The following is a 22,500-nucleotide window of genomic DNA, read 5'->3' as shown; positions in this document are numbered from 1 at the left end:
TATGGACAGGCTGTGGTCACGCCAGATGGACAGGCTGTGGTCACGCCTTATGGACAGACTGTGGTCACGCCTTATGGACAGGCTGTGGTCACGCCTTATGGACAGGCTGTGGTCACGCCTTATGGACAGGCTGTGGTCACGCCTTATGGACAGGCTGTGGTCACGCCTTATGGACAGACTGTGGTCACGCCTTATGGACAGACTGTGGTCACGCCTTATGGACAGACTGTGGTCACGCCTTATGGACAGGCTGTGGTCACGCCTTATGGACAGGCTGTGGTCACGCCAGATGGACAGGCTGTGGTCACGCCAGACACATGTTTGCTTCGTCAGACAGATGGCTGCCTGGCCTAGACATCCCTAGATGGAGCGTGGCCCCGGCAGAGGTCGTGGAGGCAGACAAGGTCCCTGTAGTAGTAGCAGCAGTATTACACGCATACAGAGGACACGCGGGAGCTCTACCAACCACATGTTGATGGCTTAGCATAATACACCCAAGGTAATTCTCTGAGAATGTTGACTTGTACAGAGAAACCCACCCGGCTTGGACCGTCAAGTGTATGCATACACGGATATACACCGTGTATGTATACCTGGACCGCCTGTCCACACCTGCACTTGCTGCCTGCCCTCAGGTCCACACCTGCACTTGCTGCCTGCCCTCAGGTCCACACCTACACTTGCTGCCTGCCCTCAGGTCCACACCTACACTTGCTGCCTGCCCTCAGGTCCACACCTACACTTGCTGCCTGCCCTCAGGTCCACACCTACACTTGCTGCCTGCCCTCAGGTCCACACCTGCACTTGCTGCCTGCCCTCAGGTCCACACCTGCACTTGCTGCCTGCCCTCAGGTCCACACCTACACTTGCTGCCTGCCCTCAGGTCCACACCTACACTTGCTGCCTGCCCTCAGGTCCACACCTGCACTTGCTGCCTGCCCTCAGGTTTACACCTGCACTTGCTGCCTGCCCTCAGGTCCACACCTACACTTGCTGCCTGCCCTCAGGTCCACACCTACACTTGCTGCCTGCCCTCAGGTCCACACCTGCACTTGCTGCCTGCCCTCAGGTCCACACCTACACTTGCTGCCTGCCCTCAGGTCCACACCTGCACTTGCTGCCTGCTCTCAGGTCCACACCTGCACTTGCTGCCTGCCCTCAGGTCCACACCTGCACTTGCTGCCTGCCCTCAGGTCCACACCTACACTTGCTGCCTGCCCTCAGGTCCACACCTGCACTTGCTGCCTGCCCTCAGGTCCACACCTGCACTTGCTGCCTGCCCTCAGGTCCATACCTGCACTTGCTGCCTGCCCTCAGGTCCACACCTGCACGTGAAGTAATAGTTCGCTAACGAACCTTCTCATTTTGTTATTCAGGAATCACCCAGCCAGCTATCAGCATTTAACTTTTATCCTCACACTTCAAACTTTGCTAAAAAATATCATTATAATTTTAAGAAAATACTGCTCAACAATATGTGATGTGTATAATGGTGTAGCAAGTTTATCACAGAGACTGTGACCATTAGTTAGCACTGAAAGTAATGATAATTTGAGCTGGATACTTGCTAATATTAGGGAATTATTCTCAGAGACACACTTGAGGACCTTCGCCCTGTCCAACTGAGGACATGTTGACCTCTGTCTCTTATGTTTGTTGATATCGAACGAAGGTGGATATCTTCCAAGAAGCATTTAGACACGTTCCTGCAAGAAGTGCCGGACCAACCGGGCTGTAGTGGATATATGGGCCTGCGGGTCGCTCCAAGCAACAGCCTGTTGGACCAAGTTATCACAAGTCGAGCCAGGTCCCAGGCCGGGCTCGGGAAGTAGAAGAACTCCCGGAACCCTCTTCAGGTATGCTCCAGGTATATGGGATGAGGGAGGAGAAAGAGAAAGACGAGGGAAAAATTACAAAAGGGGCGGATTCTTGTATTTTTCAAGACAGCATTTTTTCTCATAATATATATTTTGTATTTTTCTATCAGCATCTGGAAAATGTCTAGCTACTTAAATCACCGAACTATCGTTATCTTCTCCCCCTCCCTCACTACCTCTTATCTGCTCTCCTGGCCTCGTTGTCTGAATCCCGGCTCCTCTCTTTCTCTCTCTCTCTCTCTCTCTCTCTCTCTCTCTCTCTCTCTCTCTCTCTCTCTCTCTCTCTCTCTCTCTCTCTCTCTCTCTCTCTCTCTCTCCTCCCTACACACCCTCGGTGTTGCCACCCCCGCGCCTCACACAACTAAACCAGCATTAAGGGCGGGGTTCTCGCTGTGATGTGGTAACAGACTTAATGAAATTCCTGGCTGGTTCCTCTTTCCCTTCCTCTGCTCCCTCCATGCTCCACCCTCCCACCATGCTCCACCCTCCCACCAACCTGCCCCTCCATGCTCCACCCTCCCACCAACCTGCCCTCTATGCTCCACCCTCCCACCAACCTGCCCTCTATGCTCCACCCTCCCATCAACCTGCACCGTGTGGAGGGCGTACAGTGTTGCCACACACAGGTGTGGAGGGCGGGCAGTGTTGCCACACAGGTGTGGAGGGCGGGCAGTGTTGCCACACACAGGTGTGGAGGGCGGGCAGTGTTGCCACACAGGTGTGGAGGGCGGGCAGTGTTGTCATACACAGGTGTGGAGGGCGTACAGTATTACCACACACAGGTGTGGAAGGCGTACAGTGTTGCCACACAGGTGTGGAGGGCGGGATACATTACTCCCATCAACATCGCAGGACCAAGACTGTCACTCAAGCAATACACTCTTGAAATTATTTTATATTATTATTTGTTGTAAATATAATTATATGGATTATTTGTTTCAACCCCGAATTGCCAGTACGTTTTAATACGAAGTGTAATAAGTACATTTCCTGACTGTCATACATAGTACATAATTGCACTTATGGGGCTGTTACATTTACCTCCCCATTTAATTCTCCTCGTTTTCTGTTAAGACAGAGTTTTAGGATAAAGTTTTAAAGTTCAGTTCGCTATACACAACTTTTAAATATCATGAATTTCTTTTTCACTCTTCTTAAACAATAGAGATTTTATACAAAATTTGAAAATATCCTGAGTTACTTTACAATTTATTAAAATATTTTAGTTTTGTTTTATTTGTTTTATAAATCTGTAATATCAAAATAGCTGTAGGTTAAGTAGTAATTGTAATTAAGAAGCAATATAATGCTTATCTTCAAAAACTAAGACGGTTAGGTTAGGTCGTGGTTTCCTATTCAGCTTTTCAGGTAAACTCAGATATTCTTAATATATTTGACAGTACGATTTAATACAATTGTAAATAAGTACAATTTCTGACTGTCATACATAGTACATAATTGCACTTATGGGGCTGTTACATTTTCTTCCCATTTTTGGAGGATGGACTGATTTGTTTATATTATACGTAAATACCTGCATGATGGTATCCTGGGATATATTACACAATATTGAATTACAGTGATGAGATTCTGTAAGATATTCCTCACGTTGATGAATGCCAACCTAACAAGAGTGCCACGTATCAATCATTGATGACAACGAGTAATTAAGGTTATCTACAAGCTGTCACAACATTAAGTTACTGGCGGGCATCCGTGGCTGGGTGAGGCGCTCGACCAGGTGGAGGTGGAGTGCCCCCCCTCACACTGGGGCAGAGTGCCCCCCCCTCACACTGGGGCAGAGTGCCCCCCCCCCTCACACAGGGGCAGAGTGCCCCCCTCACACTGGGGCAGAGTGCCCCCCCCTCACACTGGGGCAGAGTGCCCCCCCCTCACACTGGGGCAGAGTGCCCCCCCCCACACTGGGGCAGAGTGCCCCCCTTATACTGGGGCAGAGTGCCCCCCCCCCCTCACACTGGGGCAGAGTGCCCCCCCCCCTTATACTGGGGCAGAGTGCCCTCCTCACACTGGGGCAGTGCCACCCCTCACACTGGGGGCAGAGTGCAGGGCATTCTCCACTCTTCCTCACACTAGTGTCATTAGATTTAATGCTTCACTTACAAATAGGTACTCCATAGGTAAATAAATAAGGGTTTATGAACCTGTTAGCTGAATCTTTGGCTTGAGTTGCCGGTCGGGTGTTTGGGGAGAGGAGGGAGAGTATGGGAGAGGAGGGAGAGTATGGGAGAAAGGAGAGTATGAGAAAGGAAGAAGTGTGTACGGAATAACAGGGGAAGTAAGTAAGTATATCCACAGAGGAATATAACCAGCATTAATGTCCAGTAACACTGGGGGTGAATACAGTACGTCCACAGTCAAAAGGATCCGGGTTCGACTCCCACGCTGGACAAGACGAATCAGGATACATTTCCCAAGACCTGACAGGCTTTAGCCGAGGCAACTGTGGTGGGCTGCAGTCTATGGAGGGGTCAAGTCGCTAGGTCAAGAGGGGTCGCGCTAATCCCAACGGGCTTCTTGTCCTCCGAGAAGGAGAATGCCCCTATATATAGTGTTTTAGTATAGTTCTTGACGAGTAACGAGTGCCAGGTGTCAAGGCCAGGGGGGTGGGGGGTGGAGTGCCAGGGCTACTTGTCAATGGCTTCCTTCAAGTCCAGTGTGGTCAAAATGACACATGTGTGAAACAAGATCCGATGATGATGCTACATTATTTAACAATTAGGGATGTTTATCTGGAGCATGTTAAGAGGGTGGCTGGACACCCGAGTCGCTCGACTGTGTCCTCAAGTGTTCAACACATATCTTGCTTTATTACCTCCGGTTACTGCTGCGCTTCCTTCAAGGAAGGTCCAGGACCCCAGCTGGTGTTCTCTCACGTCTTAGCAACCTGTACTAGTATTTTTGGGGGGCACTTTCACTATTGGTGTTTTGTTATCTGCTTTCAACTTTAGCTTGGCACTGTAAGATACTTTCAACTTTAGCTTGGCACTGTAAGATACTTTCAACTTTAGCTTGGCACTGTAAGATACTTTCAACTTTAGCTTGGCACTGTAAGATACTTTCAACTTTAGCTTGGCACTGTAAGATACTTTCAACTTTAGCTTGGCACTGTAAGATACTTTCAACTTTAGCTTGGCACTGTACGATCCTCTCAACTTTAGCTTGTCACTGTATGCTCCTTTCAACTTTAGCTTGGCACTGTATGCTCCTTTCAACTTTAGCTTGGCACTGTATGCTCCTTTCAACTTTAACTTAGTAAAATTCTACTGCTGTTTTCTTCCATAAGATCTTGATAGATCTTCGTTCTCCAAATGTTTGGTTACCATCCTCCTCGCCTGGGGGGCCTTCCCTCACCCTGGCACTCTTCCCTCACCGTGGACCCCTTCCCTCACCGTGGACCCCTTCCCTCACCCTGGCACTCTTCCCTCACCGTGGACCCCTTCCCTCACCGTGGACCCCTTCCCTCACCCTGGCACTCTTCCCTCACCGTGGACCCCTTCCCTCACCGTGGACCCCTTCCCTCACCGTGGACCCCATCACGGTCCTCTCTCAAGACAACTTGGCCTCTCTTCCTCTTCCCCTTTCCCCATCTTTACTGCCATCTCGTTTTTCTTGTGTTTGTGTGTTGTTGCTTTCATCTATATTATTACAGATTAGCTTTCTCTTTCTCTATTCATCTTTGAGTCTCTTCTTCGCATCTTCCGTTCTCTCTCTCTCTCTCTCTCTCTCTCTCTCTCTCTCTCTCTCTCTCTCTCTCTCTCTCTCTCTCTCTCTCTCTCTCTCTCCGTAAACATATCTTACTTTCGTAACTTGGTGCCTGCCTCCGTGCCTGCCTCCGTGCCTGTCTCCGTGTCTTGGTGCCTGGTTCCGTGCCTGTCTCCGTGCCTCCGTGCCTGCCTCTGTGCCTTCTCCTCGAAGCAGCTATGAGCCGGCCTCTCGGCAGCCGTGTATATATTTCTCTGAGATAAAGGTGTCTGGGTTTTCTTCTCTTATCCAGGTGTTCTGTCCGGTTACCTGCGGCCTTGTATCTCCACCGCCTCACTCTTCCCCTTCCTTCTCTGCCTCCGCCTGCCTCACCCTCGTCTCTCTCACACTCTACACTTTGTAACGTTGTATTTTGGGTCTCTATGTCATGGAGAGTCTCTAAGTCTGTGTAGGAACCCGCGATGTGGTGAGGATGGTGGTGGTTGTGGTGGTGGTAGTAATGGAGGTTGTGGTGGTGGTGGCTTACCTATCAATGAGGACAGTGAGGTGTAGCTCTGTATGTCCAGCCTATACTTGCCTGGTGTACCTGCTGTGTTTTTTTTTTTTACGGGCTCACCATAGCCCGTGCTACATGGACACTTCGTCCTGAGTAGCTAAATCTAAAACAACAACATGTTGTGTCTAACTTAATTATTCTCATGCACAGATTCCTTGTCTTATTTGTCATTAAAGTTATGGCTGGAGTACACGTTATGGGTATATGAGTATTTCCTTACATTTCTTTGATTCATTTGCGGTTTCTAACTTCCATTTGTGTCCACTTTCCCTACTTTCTCTTAATTTAATTAAGCTTTCTCTGTCCATCTTGTCTAGTCCCCTCAGTATCCTGTATGCTGTGAACATATCTCCTCTGTTTCCTCTGTCCTCCTGGGTTGTGAGGTTCAGTTCCTTCAACCTTCGTCCCTGGAAAATAAGCTGAAATTTGCTAACAATAATATAGGCCAAGAGAATGGCACGAGTGGTGACCGTCGGGAACATGTGACCCCCAAGGTGACCCCTCCAGGGTGACCCCCAGTGACCCCTCCAGGGTGACCCCCAGTGACCCCCAGGGTGACCCCCAGGGTGACACATGCTTCAGTACTCTGTCTCCCATTCTCGTATGTGGTACAGGCCTGGAAACAAACTATATTATCGTCTCATCCTTTGCAAACGACAATGGTATTGTTATAACTGTCACCTTCACAGGGGCCACCGTAAGCACAACAGCTTTAGTATGCACCGTTCAGCTGTACGGTGCATACAGTGGTATAATCCAAGCCTCTCGTCGGCCGCGGGAAACAGAATGATGATTAATCAATGACAATTTCCTGCATCGCCCTATGGAAGAAGCGAGGAAATTACCACTGGATCCGTACACAATATGCTGTTCAATTATACCCATGAGCAGGAAGAAAATGCTGTTCAATTATACCCATGAGCAGGAAGAAAATGCTGTCCAATTATACCCATGAGCAGGAAGAAAATGCTGTCCAATTATACCAATGAGCAGGAAGAAAATGGGAAGACAAGTTGACTACTCATATCAGAGGATCTTATTTACAAATGACACAATAAAGTAACTGTCACACCTTCAAGAAAATGATAGGCTGGATAAAACTAAGCTTTAAAAACATAAACAGCCTCGTTCTAGGCTGACCACGTGGGGCTGTCCTGAAGACTGTACACAAAATACTGGCTGTCAAGAGACCATTCATAAAAAAAAACATTATTTAGAGCACATAAAATCACTCAATTTTGTATTTCCAGGAAAGCAGGCGAGATAAGTGCCATAAGCTACATGTGGGAAATACTTGAGTGACAGTACTGTACTGATTGTACAGCACACACATGTGTACTGTACAATCATTCCTCAGAGTAGCAGGAAGCGAGGTAGAGTGCCCAACACCCCCTCATAGGGGCCCCCGAGGCCCTCAACACCTGCACTCTAAATATAAGTGCCATTACTAACACACACTTTTACCTGCGTTCATGCGCAAACTTTATGCTCCCCCTACAAATGAGGCGTGAGACCGGGCCGCTGATGCATTGATTCTCGGAACTACTACAAAGTAACTACCTATAGAGGAAGGTATGATAATAGAGGCCAATAGGCTCATGAGCCTGTACACCAGTTTATTAAGAATTGAGAGGCGGGCCCAAAGAGCCGAAGCTCAACACGCTGTAAGCACAAAGGAGTGAGAACAATTGGGTAAATACCTAGCAAAGTAACCATCTCTTCACTTCCCTCCCCCAGCAAGGTAACTCTCCATCACCTTCCCTCCCCCAGCAAGGTAACTCTCCATCACCTTCCCTCCCCCAGCAAGGTAACTCTCCATCACCTTCCCTCCCCCAGCAAGGTAACTCTCCATCACCTTCCCTCCCCCAGCAAGGTAACTCTGCATCACCTTCCCTCCCCCAGCAAGGTAACTCTCCATCACCTTCCCTCCCCCAGCAAGGTAACTCTCCATCACCTTCCCTCCCCCAGCAAGGTAACTCTCCATCACCTTCCCTCCCCCAGCAAGGTAACTCTCCATCACCTTCCCTCCCCCAGCAAGGTAACTCTCCATCACCTTCCCTCCAGCACTGGGCCAAATTGCTCTCACTTCTCCAATGTTATCTGTGACATCTCTCCCCCGGTTGATGCATCACCACGCCCTCTCATATGCAGTATGTATGTATGTGTATGCATGTATGTATAGATATACACAGTAGGAGTACATGGAGGTCCAGGTCCCCCAGAGGAGGCAGGGAGGCAGGTCCCCGGGCGAGGCAGGTGACCTGATCCCCAGGTCAGGGCGCGGGTAGCGAGCAGAAACAAAGTGTCAAGGAACATTTGTCCGTCCAGGCTTCCTCGCCCTCAGCCCGTCCTCCTGGGACTCCCAGGATGTTGTCTGCTTTTGTTGTTGTTGTGTCTGCTGGTGCTGTTGAGTGACTGTAACCACCGCTTGAGCGTGACCCCCCCCCTCACAGGAACACGCAAAAACCTCGTATGAGCACACACAAAACAATACCACTAACCAACAGTAGCAAGTATCCACACACACACACCAAAACAGCACCAGCAGCCAACACTGACAGCTCGGTAGAACACAAAACAGGAGCAGCATTAGCCCCCCTCAGCACCAGGATGGGGGGGAACTCACCCATCACCCACACAATAGGATACACGTCGTATCTCCCTATAATTAGCCGCAATGTCTCTATGACTAGGGGTCCCTGTGTGTGGTATAGCAGGCCGGTCTCACCCCCACCACCCCCTTAGGAAAGTATAGGCCTTACCTCGCCTGTGTTTAGGGGCGGTAATGGCACGCCTTCTCTCACAATCATCACTTCTCCTCCTCCTCCTCCTCCCAGCTGGTGTCATTATCTGCTCATCACTTGTCAGTTTGGTCTGCGTTGCATGTCCGGTCATTCATTAGTGGTTGTTGCTTGTTGTGTCTCGCCATCTTGTGTGTGTGTGTGTGTGTGTGTGTGTGTGTGTGTGTGTGTGTGTGTGTGTGTGTGTGTGTGTATGTATGTGTATGTGTGTGTGTGTGTGTGTGTGTGTGTGTGTGTGTGTGTGTGTGTGTGTGTGTGTGTATGTATGTGTATGTGTGTGTGTGTGTGTGTGTGTGTGTGTGTGTGTGTGTGTGTGTGTGTGTGTGTGTGTGTGTGTATGTATGTGTATGTGTGTGTGTGTGTGTGTGTGTGTGTGTGTGTGTGTGTGTGTGTGTGTGTGTGTGTGTGTGTGTGTGTGTATGTGTGTGTGTGTGTGTGTGTGTGTGTGTATGTGTGTGTGTATGTGTGTATGTGTGTGTGTGTGTGTGTGTATGTGTGTGTGTGTGTGTGTGTGTGTGTATGTGTATGTGTGTGTGTGTGTATGTGTGTGTGTGTATGTGTGTATGTGTGGGTGTGTGTGTGTGTGTGTGTGCTTGTGTGTGTATGTGTGTGTGTGTGTGTGTGTGTATTAACCTAGTTGTGTTCACTTAGCTGTGCTTGCGGGGGTGGAGCTATGTTCTTTCGGCCCGCCTCTCAACTCTGTTGCTTGACAATTTTTCCCAAAAAACATCTATCGATTTTAAATAGCTGACACTGCGGCAAAACACACACATAACTTTTCCCTATAAACTTTTTTCCTGTTTATTACTATCCCATGACTTCCATGACAATTTATTTCCTATGACTTTTCCAATATTTCCCATACTCGTGGGAACACTGCCAGACACACACACACGTACACACCAAGACACGATACACAAAAAAAAACACAACTTCAAGAGCCATAAAACGTGTCTCAGATACCATAACGACTCCAGGATCTTGCTCGATGTGATAAACCATCACCTGAGAGGAATATTGTGCTTCTCTCGGCCAGTCCCCCCCCCTTCCCCCCTCCTAGTGGCCTGTTTTGGCTCCATCGAGAGAGAGAGAGACAGAGAGAGACAGAGAGAAAGACAGAGAGAGAGAGAGAGAGAGAGAGAGAGAGAGAGAGAGAGAGAGAGAGAGAGAGAGAGAGAGAGAGAGAGAGAGAGAGAGAGAGAGAGACAGAGAGACAGACAGACAGACAGACAGACAGACAGACAGACAGACAGACAGACAGACAGACAGACAGACAGACAGACAGACAGACAGAGTGTGTGAGTGTGTGAGTGTGTGTGTGTGTGAGAATGAGTATGTGATAGAGTGCGAGTGTGTGAGAGAGTGAAAGTGAGAGAGAACAGTTGCAAGCTTTGAATAATGTCTTTAATTCACTCATGAGACACGAGCGAATAACGTAATTGCAAAGCTCCAAGTACCTCGTATGGGCAGGCGTGAAGGGGTCTAATGACTGGACAGTCAAGAACACAGTGTGTGAGACTTGCCCGGAGTACTTCCTAACAGACCTGGCACCTGGAGTGCCCAGACCTGGCACCTGGAGTGCCCAGAGCTGGGACCTGGAGTGCCCAGACCTGGGACCTGGAGTGCCCAGACCTGGCACATCCCGTCCACCATAAACCATGATGACATCTCTGTCTTCATAAAGGGTTATATTAAGGAGATGTAATGTGCATACACGACACCTTCTGAAGCCTTTAATCCAAGCAGCGAGCAGGTTATTTATAATTGCTATTAACCTGCTGTCTGAACAGGACAAAGAGGTTAGGACCTCTCACAGGTTAATCTAGGTAAGCAACATGGGAAAGTCTATCCAAGTTGCCATTTGCAACAAGCCACAAGTCTTCCCACAAGCCACACTGATGGCTTGTGGAACGACTTCGATCACGGTAGGGAGTTGTACACCAACTAGTCTCGGTAGACATGACCAAAGAAGGAGGCACTAAAGAGACATTAATTGAGATCCGAGGAGCTATTTTGCCGAGGACCACGACCATACTCCCCGTGACCGGGCAGCAGGTAATCATCCGATCTGGAAGGATTAATATTTTGAGATGGGAAGCACCGTCTGGGGAAATCCATGGAGGTGGACGGATCATTGGACTCCATCATTACTACCCGGCGTGCTCCCAGAGGCTTGCTGCTGCTCTCATATACCCATTATAATCTATTGATTCATGGCTCCCACAGCCATGCATGTCACCACCACCACCACCACACTCGTCCCAGCTTACTCTCTACCTTTACTCCCTGGTGTTTATAATGAATATGTCTAGCTTTTTGTATATTACAATGAGAGTGAGCGTAAGACATGATTCATTTAAGTATTGTGTTTTATCGTAAGAGATGTCTTAGGTACCCCTGGCAGGGAGGGGGGTATGTCTTAGGTACCCTTGCAAGGGGATACATCCAAGTATCCGTATGAAGAACATGTGTGTAAGAGACGAGGATACACAGAGATACTCACGGTGACCATCGTCCACACCTGCCCACACCTGCCCATACCTGCAAGAAAGAAACACACGTATAAGAACACATGAAACACAGCAACAAGTACATCTCATATCTCTACACACTCACAGGAAGTGTTGAAGCCCTCGTCAGCTGAGTGTACTTGCAGAATACTTAAAGTTCTTAATTATTAAAGTGCTATAAGTACTTAAAAGTTTTTAAAACCTCAAGATAATTTACGAACTCAAATGATGCGGACAAATGTTTTCTACGTTGTGACCCAAGATGTGTTCATTACGATAGCAGTCATATTGTCATATTATCGTGTTGCTATATTGTCATATTCTCTCTCTCTCTCTCTCTCTCTCTCTCTCTCTCTCTCTCTCTCTCTCTCTCTCTCTCTCTCTCTCTCTCTCTCTCTCTCTCTCTCTCTCTCTCTCTCTCTCTCTGTGATACGTTTCCATTGGCTAGGGCCTCAAGTGACGACCCCTATGAGGCACTGTGCTATCCACCACGGGCTGAGAGGCCGAGCAAGCAGGAGGGAGAGACTCTCACTCACCTAAGGTCTCTCACTCTCATCCCTCACTGCTAGAAGAGAGTGAGGGAGAGAGTCACCGGTGCGGATCATATTTAGATGGGTATGGATGGCTGTTGCCGCGCGCAGGTTTGGGTCCAGTCCCTCTAATATTTTCCAAGTGCAAATGATCGCGTATCTCTCGCCTGCGCTCTAGGAAATACAGATCTAGACATTTTAAGCAGTAATTTAGATGTTTTATTGAGTGGATTCGGGCTGTAAAAGATCTTTTGCACGTTCTTCAAGTTAGCAATTTCTCCAGCTTTGAACGTGGGTTGACAGGTGTGGACGGGTGGATAACGTGGTGGACAGGTGTGGGCAGGTTGCATAACGTGGTGGGCAGGTGTAGTTTTGAATGAGTATAAAGGAAGACAGCAACATCCTCATACTGACACCACAGAGAGAGAGAGAGAGAGAGAGAGAGAGAGAGAGAGAGAGAGAGAGAGAGAGAGAGAGAGAGAGAGAGAGAGAGAGAGAGAGAGTGAGAGAGAGAGAGCCTAGTCTCTAAGAGCATGTAGCTTGAACATGTTAGCCCTATCTCCCCCCCCCCTCCTCTAAATCCATTACAACCCCCCAGAACCTCCCCCTGACCCCCACCCCTGCCCCCCCCCACCCCTCGGATCCAGGTTTCTCCAATACCCACAATAGTATATTCATGGAGAATGTCGAGTATGTACAACTCGATACCACTATGCAAATGAGGGCTGATACAGAACTATTTCCCGGCGCTCCATAACCTGCGGACCAGAAGTATTTCATATACCCGCCAGCTTTATCAGTAACTGCAAGCAAAGACACCGTCGCGTACCTCTTATTTACACGCTGGGGTGGGAACTACTTCTCAACTACCAACCTGTTTTACTAGTTCCTTGTGTGTTTTATTTAGTGTGTATGTTGCAGGCGAGGTCCGGGGGACGTTCAGCACTCGCTGGTATAATATATTCCCAGGGAGGGACACGCTGTATCCCGGGATATACCCCACACATATATCAGCGGCTTCAGGGGGGCTGCACTCCGCCACAAATGTGCGCCTCGATGTGTCCCAACCAGTGAGAACAATTCACCAGGAAAAACACTGTCTTGGCAAATTCTCTCCACAAACCCAACCCACCAACCCCCGAGAGACATTGTGGTCTGATGCGAGGCATTGTACTAGGATGTGTGGCATTGTAGAGTATTGCGAGGCATTGTAGTGCCATGTTACATTGTAGGGAGCACAATTGCGCATCAAATATTGTTGTGTGTTGATATTATACGTGTGGAACGTTGCCTGTGGCTTCATCAACGATGCCTTCTGTGTATTACTAGTGTGTGTGTGTTCTGTGTATGATTAGTGTGTGTGTTCTGTGTATCACTAGTGTGTGTGTGTTCTGTGTATGATTAGTGTGTGTGTTCTGTGTATCACTAGTGTGTGTGTGTTCTGTGTATGATTAGTGTGTGTGTTCTGTGTATCACTAGTGTGTGTGTGTTCTGTGTATGATTAGTGTGTGTGTTCTGTGTATCACTAGTGTGTGTGTGTTCTGTGTATGATTAGTGTGTGTGTTCTGTGTATCACTAGTGTGTGTGTGTTCTGTGTATCACTAGTGTGTGTGTGTTCTGTGTATCACTAGTGTGTGTGTGTTCTGTGTATCACTAGTGAGTGTGTGTTCTGTGTATCACTAGTACGTGTCTTCTGTGTATCACTAATGAGTGTCATCTGTGTATCACTAGTGTGTGTATCTTCTGTGTATCGTGTCTGTCTCGGAACAACTGTGATCCGTGTCTGTCTTGTGAGAGTCGTGGCCAGGATTTAAGCACTAACACTGAGGTGTTTCGTCATGAGCAATAACACATAACACAATAGTGCAGCTCTACGTGGGACGAAATGTGGCCCCCACACATCACCACACCTGTGTACACTATGTACACTGTGAACACTGTTTACACTGTGTATACTGTATACACTAAACACTGTTTACACTTGCGGCTCGAGCGTCCAGTTCCTATCTAGTCAAGCACAAGAGGAACTTAAAGAAGATTCAGAGGTATGTAACCAAACTAGTTTTAGCGTTACGAGGTATGTCTTACGAGGAAAGGCTATATGAATTGAAATCGTGTCGCAGAAAGATACAAGAAAAAGTTAGAAGAGACATGATTACCACATACACAATTTTCAGGGGGAGTTAGCGGGAAGATAAAGAGAAAGCACTTGGCACGGGTGGTACACGAACAAAGAGACACAGGTGGAAAGTGAATACTCAAATGAGTAACAGACATTAGAAAGAATTTTGTGTGGAGAGAGAGAGAGAGAGAGAGAGAGAGAGAGAGAGAGAGAGAGAGAGAGAGAGAGAGAGAGAGAGAGAGAGAGAGAGAGACAGAGAGAGAGAGAGAGAGAGAGAGAGAGAGAGAGAGAGAGAGAGAGAGAGAGAGAGAGAGAGAGAGAGAGAGAGAGAGAGAGAGAGAGAGAGAGAGAGAGAGAGAGAGAGAGAGAGAGAGAGAGAGAGAGAGGAGAGAGACAGAGAGAGACAGAGAGAGACAGAGAGAGAGAGAGAGAGAGAGAGAGAGAGAGAGAGAGAGAGAGAGAGAGAGAGAGAGAGAGAGAGAGAGAGAGAGAGAGAGAGAGAGAGAGAGAGAGACAGAGAGAGAGATCCTTCCACACTCACCGCCCCATTCAATATTCACCGTGCTTCTAGCTTCCCAATTCATCATGGCGGAGCTCATTGGTTTGCATAAAGTCTGGCAATTGTTTATAAACACAGATGACTTTTAATTAAACCGACCAGTTGGCCGTGTGCAGCGCATCTAAAACACAGCCCAAGCCTGCTTGTGTGCATACTAAGGACCTCCAGCAAGGGGGAAATCCTTTTAATGAACTAATGTTTGTTCTATCTAAAGCATAGAACAAACTATATTATTCTTTTGAATAATATAGTTTCTATATTATTCAAAAGTTTCTTTCTATATATTATTTTGAAGAACGTGTGCAAACACACACACACACACACACACGCACGCACACACACACACACACACACACACACACACACACACACACACACACACACACACACACACACTAGCAACAACACAACTATCAGTTCTCCCCAATAAATTACCTCCCCGGTCCATCCCCTCCTCCACCACTCCACAAAAAATAATTTGTTTCGTATCAATATAGTTTTATGGGGGTTCTCTCCCTTTCAATTCATCTCTCCATCCGTATTTAATCTGCTGGCAAAGTAGAAGAGAAGGGGGGCTGTGAGAGAGAGAGAGAGAGAGAGAGAGAGAGAGAGAGAGAGAGAGAGAGAGAGAGAGAGAGAGAGAGAGAGAGAGAGAGAGAGAGAGAGAGAGAGAGAGAGAGAGAGAGAGAAATATTACAAAAGGAAGAATGATAGGTATATCAATATGTAGCCATAATAATGCAAGACATAATAACGCACCATTTAGCGACAAAAGGCACTGCACACCACAAAACACAACATTCACACCGAATATTGACTGACGTAGCAAAGCAAACTGCATTATGTGATTTACACTACGACACCTCAGCCTCCCAATGACACACTCAGGTGCCTAAGACGCCCCCCAGCGGGTCTACGACACCCCCAACGTGCTTACGACACTCCCAGTATGTCTACGATACCCATAGCGTGGCAACGATATCCCAGCGAGTCTGACACCCCCACAACATCTACAAGGTGTCTACGCCAAACTCATCTCTGACCAAATTTATAAGTAATCCGAATGCATTAAGTCAAATTTGCGACAGTTTCCTGGTCGTTCTCAAAATGATCCAAACTCATTTGGTGAGGTTTGAGAGACTGAGAGGTCGAGGGGTACTGGGAGTAGTGAACACCTCCGTGGGGAGCACGCTCGGCTGTCTTACTCACTCACTCATTGTAATAATCCATACAGGCAGGTACAAATATAAACACGTATTAACTCAACAAGTACTTAATGCTATGTAGTAATGGCCTGACGCTCTTTACAACAATAACCTCAACAAACACTTGTATAAACAAACAAAAACATATCATAGCCCCCAACTCATCACTCGCAAGCACACACAAGCAAACACAACAAATGAGCACAAGGAAAAACACGACCAACAAACAAACTACCGCAAGCAGAGCGCACATCCGTATCGATCCAATCGCCGGCCATAGTTAAGGTGTGTGATGTTTACGGACCCGACCACCGACCACAGCAGCCCCGACCACCCCACAACAGCCTCCACCACCGACCACACCACAAGAGCCCCGACCACCGACCACCACCACAACAGCTCCGACCGACACCACAACAGCCCCGACCACCACCACAACAGCCAGACCACCGACCACCACCACAATAGCCCCGACCACCGACCACCACCACAACAGCCCCGACCGACACCACAACAGCCCCGACCAACACCACAACAGCCCCGACCGACCAACACCACAACAGCCCCGACCAACACCACAACAGCCCGACCACCCACCACCACCACAACAGCCCCGACCAACACCACAACAGCCCCGACCACCACCACAACAGCCCGACCACCGACCACCACCACAATAGCCCCGACCACCGACCACCACCACAACAGCCCCGACCGACACCACAACAGCCCCGACCAACACCACAGCAGCCCCGACCAACACCACAACAGCCCCGACCAACACCACAACAGCCCCGACCAACACCACAACAGCCCCGACCAACACCACAACAGCCCCGACCGACACGACAACAGCCCCGACCACCGACCACAACAGCCCCGACCGACACGACAACAGCCCCGACCACCGACCACAACAGCCCCGACCACCGACCACAACAGCACCGACCACCGACCACAACAGCACCGACCACCGACCACAACAGCACCGACCACCGACCACAACAGCCCCCACCACCGACCACAACAGCCCCGACCACCACCACAACAGCCCCGACCACCGACCACAGCAGCCCCGACCACCGACCACAGCAGCCCCGACCACCGACCACAGCAGCCCCGACCACCACCACAACAGCCCGACCACCAACCACAACAGCCCCGACCGACACGACAACGCCATATATAGTCTCTTCTCCTCGTTGTGCTTCTTGCCTTGTTTCTAGGAGACAATGGCGGCGTCCCTGGGGCAAGAGTTAGAGCAGCTTCCCTCACATACACCTAAATTTCCTTCTTGGCTTTTTCTTGCCTCTTCCCCTTCTCCTTCACTGCCTTCACCTCTCGCCTCTCTCTCCTCAGTTCTTCTGTCGTCTTTTTGAGAGTAGCTTTCTCTGTGTATACTGATTTACCATTTTGTTGTTTTAATGGAATGATTAATTGACAAATGTCACACTCCTGGAAGATATCACACCCCTGGTAGATGTCACACCCCTGGTAGATGTCACGCCCCTGGTAGATGTCACACCCCTGGTAGATGTCACACCCCTGGTAGATGTCACACCCCTGGTAGATGTCACACCCCTGGAAGATATCACACCCCTGGTAGATGTCACACCCCTGGTAGATGTCACACCCCTGGTAGATGTCACACCCCTGGTAGATGTCACACCCCTGGTAGATGTCACACCCCTGGTAGATGTCACCCCTGGTAGATGTCACACCCCTGGTAAATGTCACACCACTGGTAGATGTCACACCCCTAGTAGATGTCACACCACTGGTAGATGTCACACCCATGGTAGATGTCACACCCCTGGTAGATGTCACACCCCTGGTAGATGTCACAACCCTGGTAGATGTCACACCCCTGGTAGATGTCACACCCCTGGTAGATGTCACACCAATGATATACGGCACATTCCTGACACCCGCCACACCCTAACATAGATGCCACACCCTTTACATACGCCAAGACGTGCTCTGCTCCCCTGATAGACGCCCACTGGAGAAAAGCTTTTTTCCCTCCCTGCTGCAATCATGCAATTACACTCCAACTTTTCCCGCAACCTTGCAATATGTTCCTCCTGCTGCAGTAACGCTATCAAACCTCCCTTGCGTTGCCTGAAAAAAAAAATTATTAGAGTCGTAGCAAATTTCCAAGATGTCCCTTTAATTTCAGTTTTAGGATCTTCCATCTCAGTTTTTGGGACACTTTTTCTTCTCCTTCTTGGTAGTGGTGGTGGTCCTGTGCTCCTCCAAGGGGCCAGGGTTGGTTAAGGAGTGCTAGACTTAATCCAACTAGGACAGTGTCCGTTCGCAATTCCCTCGATTGAATCCAGAATTTCTGTTTTCTCTCGCTGGAGAATAAGTGTGGGGCTGGCAGTAAAGTTGGTCGAGTTTAGGGAAGAAAAGAGGGAAGGAAGGAAGGGGGGTGGTGGGGTAGGATGAGTAGAGGAGGAGGAGAGGAAGGGGAAGTTGAGTGAGGGGCTGGTGGAGTTCTCTGAGGCAAGGTAACACGGGAGAAGAACAAACTCGAAGGCTGAGAACGCTCAGAACGCTGGACTATTTAATGAACTTGGAAATTAAGAACATAAGTAAAATACAAATTTCAAGTTAGTATATTAGAAGAAGCAATCACCGACACAAAGGTCCGGAGATATCGGATATTTCACCCTAATCTTAATCATAATTTCAAAATAAGTCACATACAATTTTTGACCCTATATAACACGTAACGTTCCCCACACGGAGAACCCTGCCAAGCCCGGGAGGCTGGATGATCTATGATACAGTAGAGGACCAGCTCGTGAGGCTGGCTGATCTATGATACAGCAAAGGACCAGCTGGTGAGGCTGGATGATCTATGATACAGCAAAGGACCAGCTGGTGAGGCTGGATGATCTAAGATACAACAGAGGACCAGCTGGTGGGGCTGTATGATCTATGATACAGCAGAGGACCAGCTGGTGAGGCTGTATGATCTATGATACAGCAGAGGACCAGCTGGTGAGGCTGGATGATCTAAGATACAACAGAGGACCAGCTGGTGGGGCTGGATGATCTATGATACAACAGAGGACCAGCAGGTGAGGCTGGGTGATCTATGATACAACAGAGGACCAGCTGGTGAGGCTAGATGATCTATGATACAACAGAGGACCAGCAGGTGAGGCTGGGTGATCTATGATACAACAGAGGACCAGCTGGTGGGGCTGGGTGATCTATGATACAACAGAGGACCAGCTGGTGGGGCTGGGTGATCTATGATACAACAGAGGACCAGCTGGTGGGGCTGGATGATCTATGATACAACAGAGGACCAGCTGGTGGGGCTGGGTGATCTATGATACAACAGAGGACCAGCTGGTGGGGCTGGATGATCTATGATACAACAGAGGACCAGCTGGTGGGGCTGGATGATCTATGATACAACAGAGGAGCAGCAGGTGAGGCTGGGTGAGGCAGGACGGTGGAGGACCCTGAGAATCACTTCAGGCAGGCCGCGGGGTTTACTGGTAAGCAATAGCAAATTTTAAGGCTCATGAAGCTGAATTTATGGCTGAGAGCGCGTGGCTTATGGCTTAATAAGAAAGATTTTATGGCTAAGGAGGCGAGGTTGAAACTTCAGGAACTGGCTTTATGATTTCATAGACATTTTATAGCTTACTGAGCTGGGTTTATAAGTTATCAGGGAGTCTGCTAGACACCTCACATCATACTGACGGTATAAATAGTCTCCTTTAAACTGAGGTTCGGGATATCCATCATAAAATTGGTTTGTCGAGAGGCAGATTAACATTTAAAAAAGCTAAGTAGGGTTAGATGCTTTTTTGACGGGGGAGATTATGTCTTAGTAAGCTGTTATAGCTTTCGTTAGCGGACTCAAGTGAAGCACATCATACAGGACCAGCATCACCAGTTGTCTCTCACTCACCCTCACACACCAAGCATGAAATATCGAGGAAAATATTACTTATGGAAGCATTAAAGAGTGTTTAATGTAGCAAAATGGAGCCACCTGCAAAGACCAATTCACACCTATGATAGGTGATCCGTTCCAAGTGCTATTCAGTCGTAATGACTAATTGGCGCTTTCTGCTGATAGTTGCCTTCCCTTGCAGCCCCCTTGTGGTCCACCTCATTGGTCCACCTCATACTGGTCCACCTCACACTGGTCCACCTCACACTGGTCCACCTCATTGGTCCACCTCACACCGGTCCACCTCACACTGGTCCACCTCACACTGGTCCACCTCATTGGTCCACCTCATTGGTCCACCTCACACTGGTCCACCTCACACTGGTCCACCTCACACCGATCCACCTCCAGGTTGAAGAGTGTCAGCAGGACGGAGGTGTGGCTTCACCAGAAGACAGTCCTGACGCTAACAAGCGAGTGTTTGGGGCAGATGACGACCGTTAATGAAGGCCTGAGACAGCAGGGGAGGAAGATAATGGAAGAAGAAGAAGAGAAAAGAGAAGAGAAGAGGAGAAGGCAGGTGAAGTGGTGTCGGGGGGGAGAGAGGCTGTTAAGGGTATATGATACACTTCAATACGTTAAAACTGAAAAAAGTGGCACTCAATGTGAGGCAAAAAAACTTCCTGTACATCACCGTGGCACGTTACGTGGCACTGGTCAGGTCGTTACAGATTATTCCCAGACTGGTGAGAAGAACTGCTGCCGGTGTAAGATGAGCCTGGCCAGCTCTCGGAATAGTCTGAGCTCGTCTGACTTGGCCTGGCCTCGTCTGACTTGGCCTGGCCTCGTCTGACTTGGCCTGGCCTCGTCTGACTTGGCCCTTGCCTCGTCTGACTTGGCCTAGCCTCGTCTGACTTGGCTTGGCCTCGTCTGACTTGGCCTGGCCTCGTCTGACTTGGCCCTTGCCTCGTCTGACTTGGCCTAGCCTCGTCTGACTTGGTCTGGCCTCGTCTGACTTGGCCCTTGCCTCGTCTGACTTGGCCTAGCCTCGTCTGACTTGGCCTGGCCTCGTCTAACTTGGCCTGGCCTCGTCTGACTTGGCCTAGCCTCGTCTGGACTAATTATTAGAGAACGTGTTGCCTAAACTCTCTTGACGTTAAAAATATCCCATCAGCTGAGAGCATTCTGTTCCGTAGGGCTCCAGGAAGATCAGTGATTATAACTTCCATTGATTCCATTATTGATCCACTATTATTTCAGTTGTGTTCTTGTATTAATTCAGTATTAATCCAGTTTTTATCCAAGCCAGAACTGTACACCACAATTCACAAGCGTGTTAGGACATCATTACAGGAGAAAGGTACCTAAAACACAAGCAACTTTTAACAATAAATATCAACAGCGGTCCTCAGAGGCGGAGACGTACTGCTGCTCGTGATTTGATTCATTGTTGCCCCCGGAGGCGGCTAGTTTATTGTGCACCCCATACTCATCTTGTGAGCGGTAGCGCAAAAAGCATTACAGAGGGCACAAAAGGTCTTTATCAACGGTGATAATTACATTAACAATTACATCTATCCTTCACACCTTATAATTATAATGTCAGATAGTTACAGAGAATGTTCTATTTTAATAACTATATATTTACAGTTAATAATTATACATTAATGTTAGGTCTTATCGCTATTACATAATTGTTTGAGCAATGGAAATATTACAGTCATAAGGGGAGCTGCTGTTTGTTAGTATTAGTCTTCACAATACACTACTTGCTTCTTAATCTCAAATGTCGTTTATCTACTGGAAGCGAAATATGGATACAGTGCAAAGATTTCAAATATTTTATCCTTAGTAATAAGAGGATATATCAAACAACGTGAGATTAGATTTATCTGTAAATGGCTCAATTTTATTACAGTAAAAGATACAATGCTTAAGTGCGTGTCCCTGTCTTTGTCCACACACTTTGCACTTTACTTCATCAAGATCCCTATATAAGCCGAACTGCCAGAGTTACTTGTAGCCAAGTCTTATTCGTGACAATGTCTGTTGGTCTGCTGATGTTGTTACTTGCCCCAAACACATGTTTTACTTCACACATATATATCATTGTGATAAACAATGGACCTGCTAGTTCCTGTTTGCATTGTTCTGCTTTCTTCAAATTCATCCAAGAGTTCTCGTCTAATGATACTTTTAAGGGACTTATATGATAACTCAAGATTCTGTTCAATACTGTCTTTATTTACTGCAACCTTACCAAGGGCATCAACTTTATCATGTTCTGCAGGCCAATGTGAGAAGGAATCCACATTTTGATATTTACCTCCATATTAAGTATGCTTATATATCTATGTCTGGCTTCTGAATCAATCACGTTATTACTTGATTGCAAATTATTTATTGCTAGCAGTGAGGAAAGGGGGTCCTCACTGTTAGCAATAGTTCTCACTGTTAGCAATAGTTCTCACTGTTAGCAATAGTTCTCACTGTTAGCAATCTCACTGTCAGAAAGGGAAATAGTTAAGCTGTCTACTTCAACACCATCAAAGGACACCTGATCAACGGCGCTGTGATGCATGCGCCAGGCTGTGAGCACCAGCTTCTAACAGCCTGACCAGTCAACCAACCAGAAGGCCTCGTCAGAGACCAGGTCGCGGGGGACGTTGATCCTCGGCCCCAACGCAAGGTCATCTCT

General features: G+C 48.2%; 2 protein-coding genes across 2 annotated transcripts in view; one reads left to right on the top strand and one right to left on the bottom strand.

The window, feature by feature from the left end:
• Positions 1-354, top strand: part of LOC138355621 (ice nucleation protein-like) — a 21,992-nt gene extending 21,638 nt beyond the window's left edge. The window contains exon 5 of the mRNA XM_069310938.1: positions 1-354. This exon is cut by the window's left edge and continues 553 nt beyond it. Within this exon, the coding sequence (XP_069167039.1) occupies positions 1-354 (354 nt within the window).
• Ten-a (tenascin accessory) overlaps positions 1-22,500 on the bottom strand; it is a gene marked incomplete in the record, with an annotated part of 418,622 nt that overhangs the window by 314,354 nt on the left and 81,768 nt on the right.

Source organism: Procambarus clarkii, chromosome 68, assembly GCF_040958095.1.
Source record: "Procambarus clarkii isolate CNS0578487 chromosome 68, FALCON_Pclarkii_2.0, whole genome shotgun sequence".
Taxonomy (NCBI): Eukaryota; Metazoa; Arthropoda; class Malacostraca; order Decapoda; family Cambaridae; genus Procambarus; species Procambarus clarkii.
The sequence above is the reverse complement of the archived record's forward strand: the minus strand, read 5'-3'. Positions and strand labels throughout refer to the sequence as shown.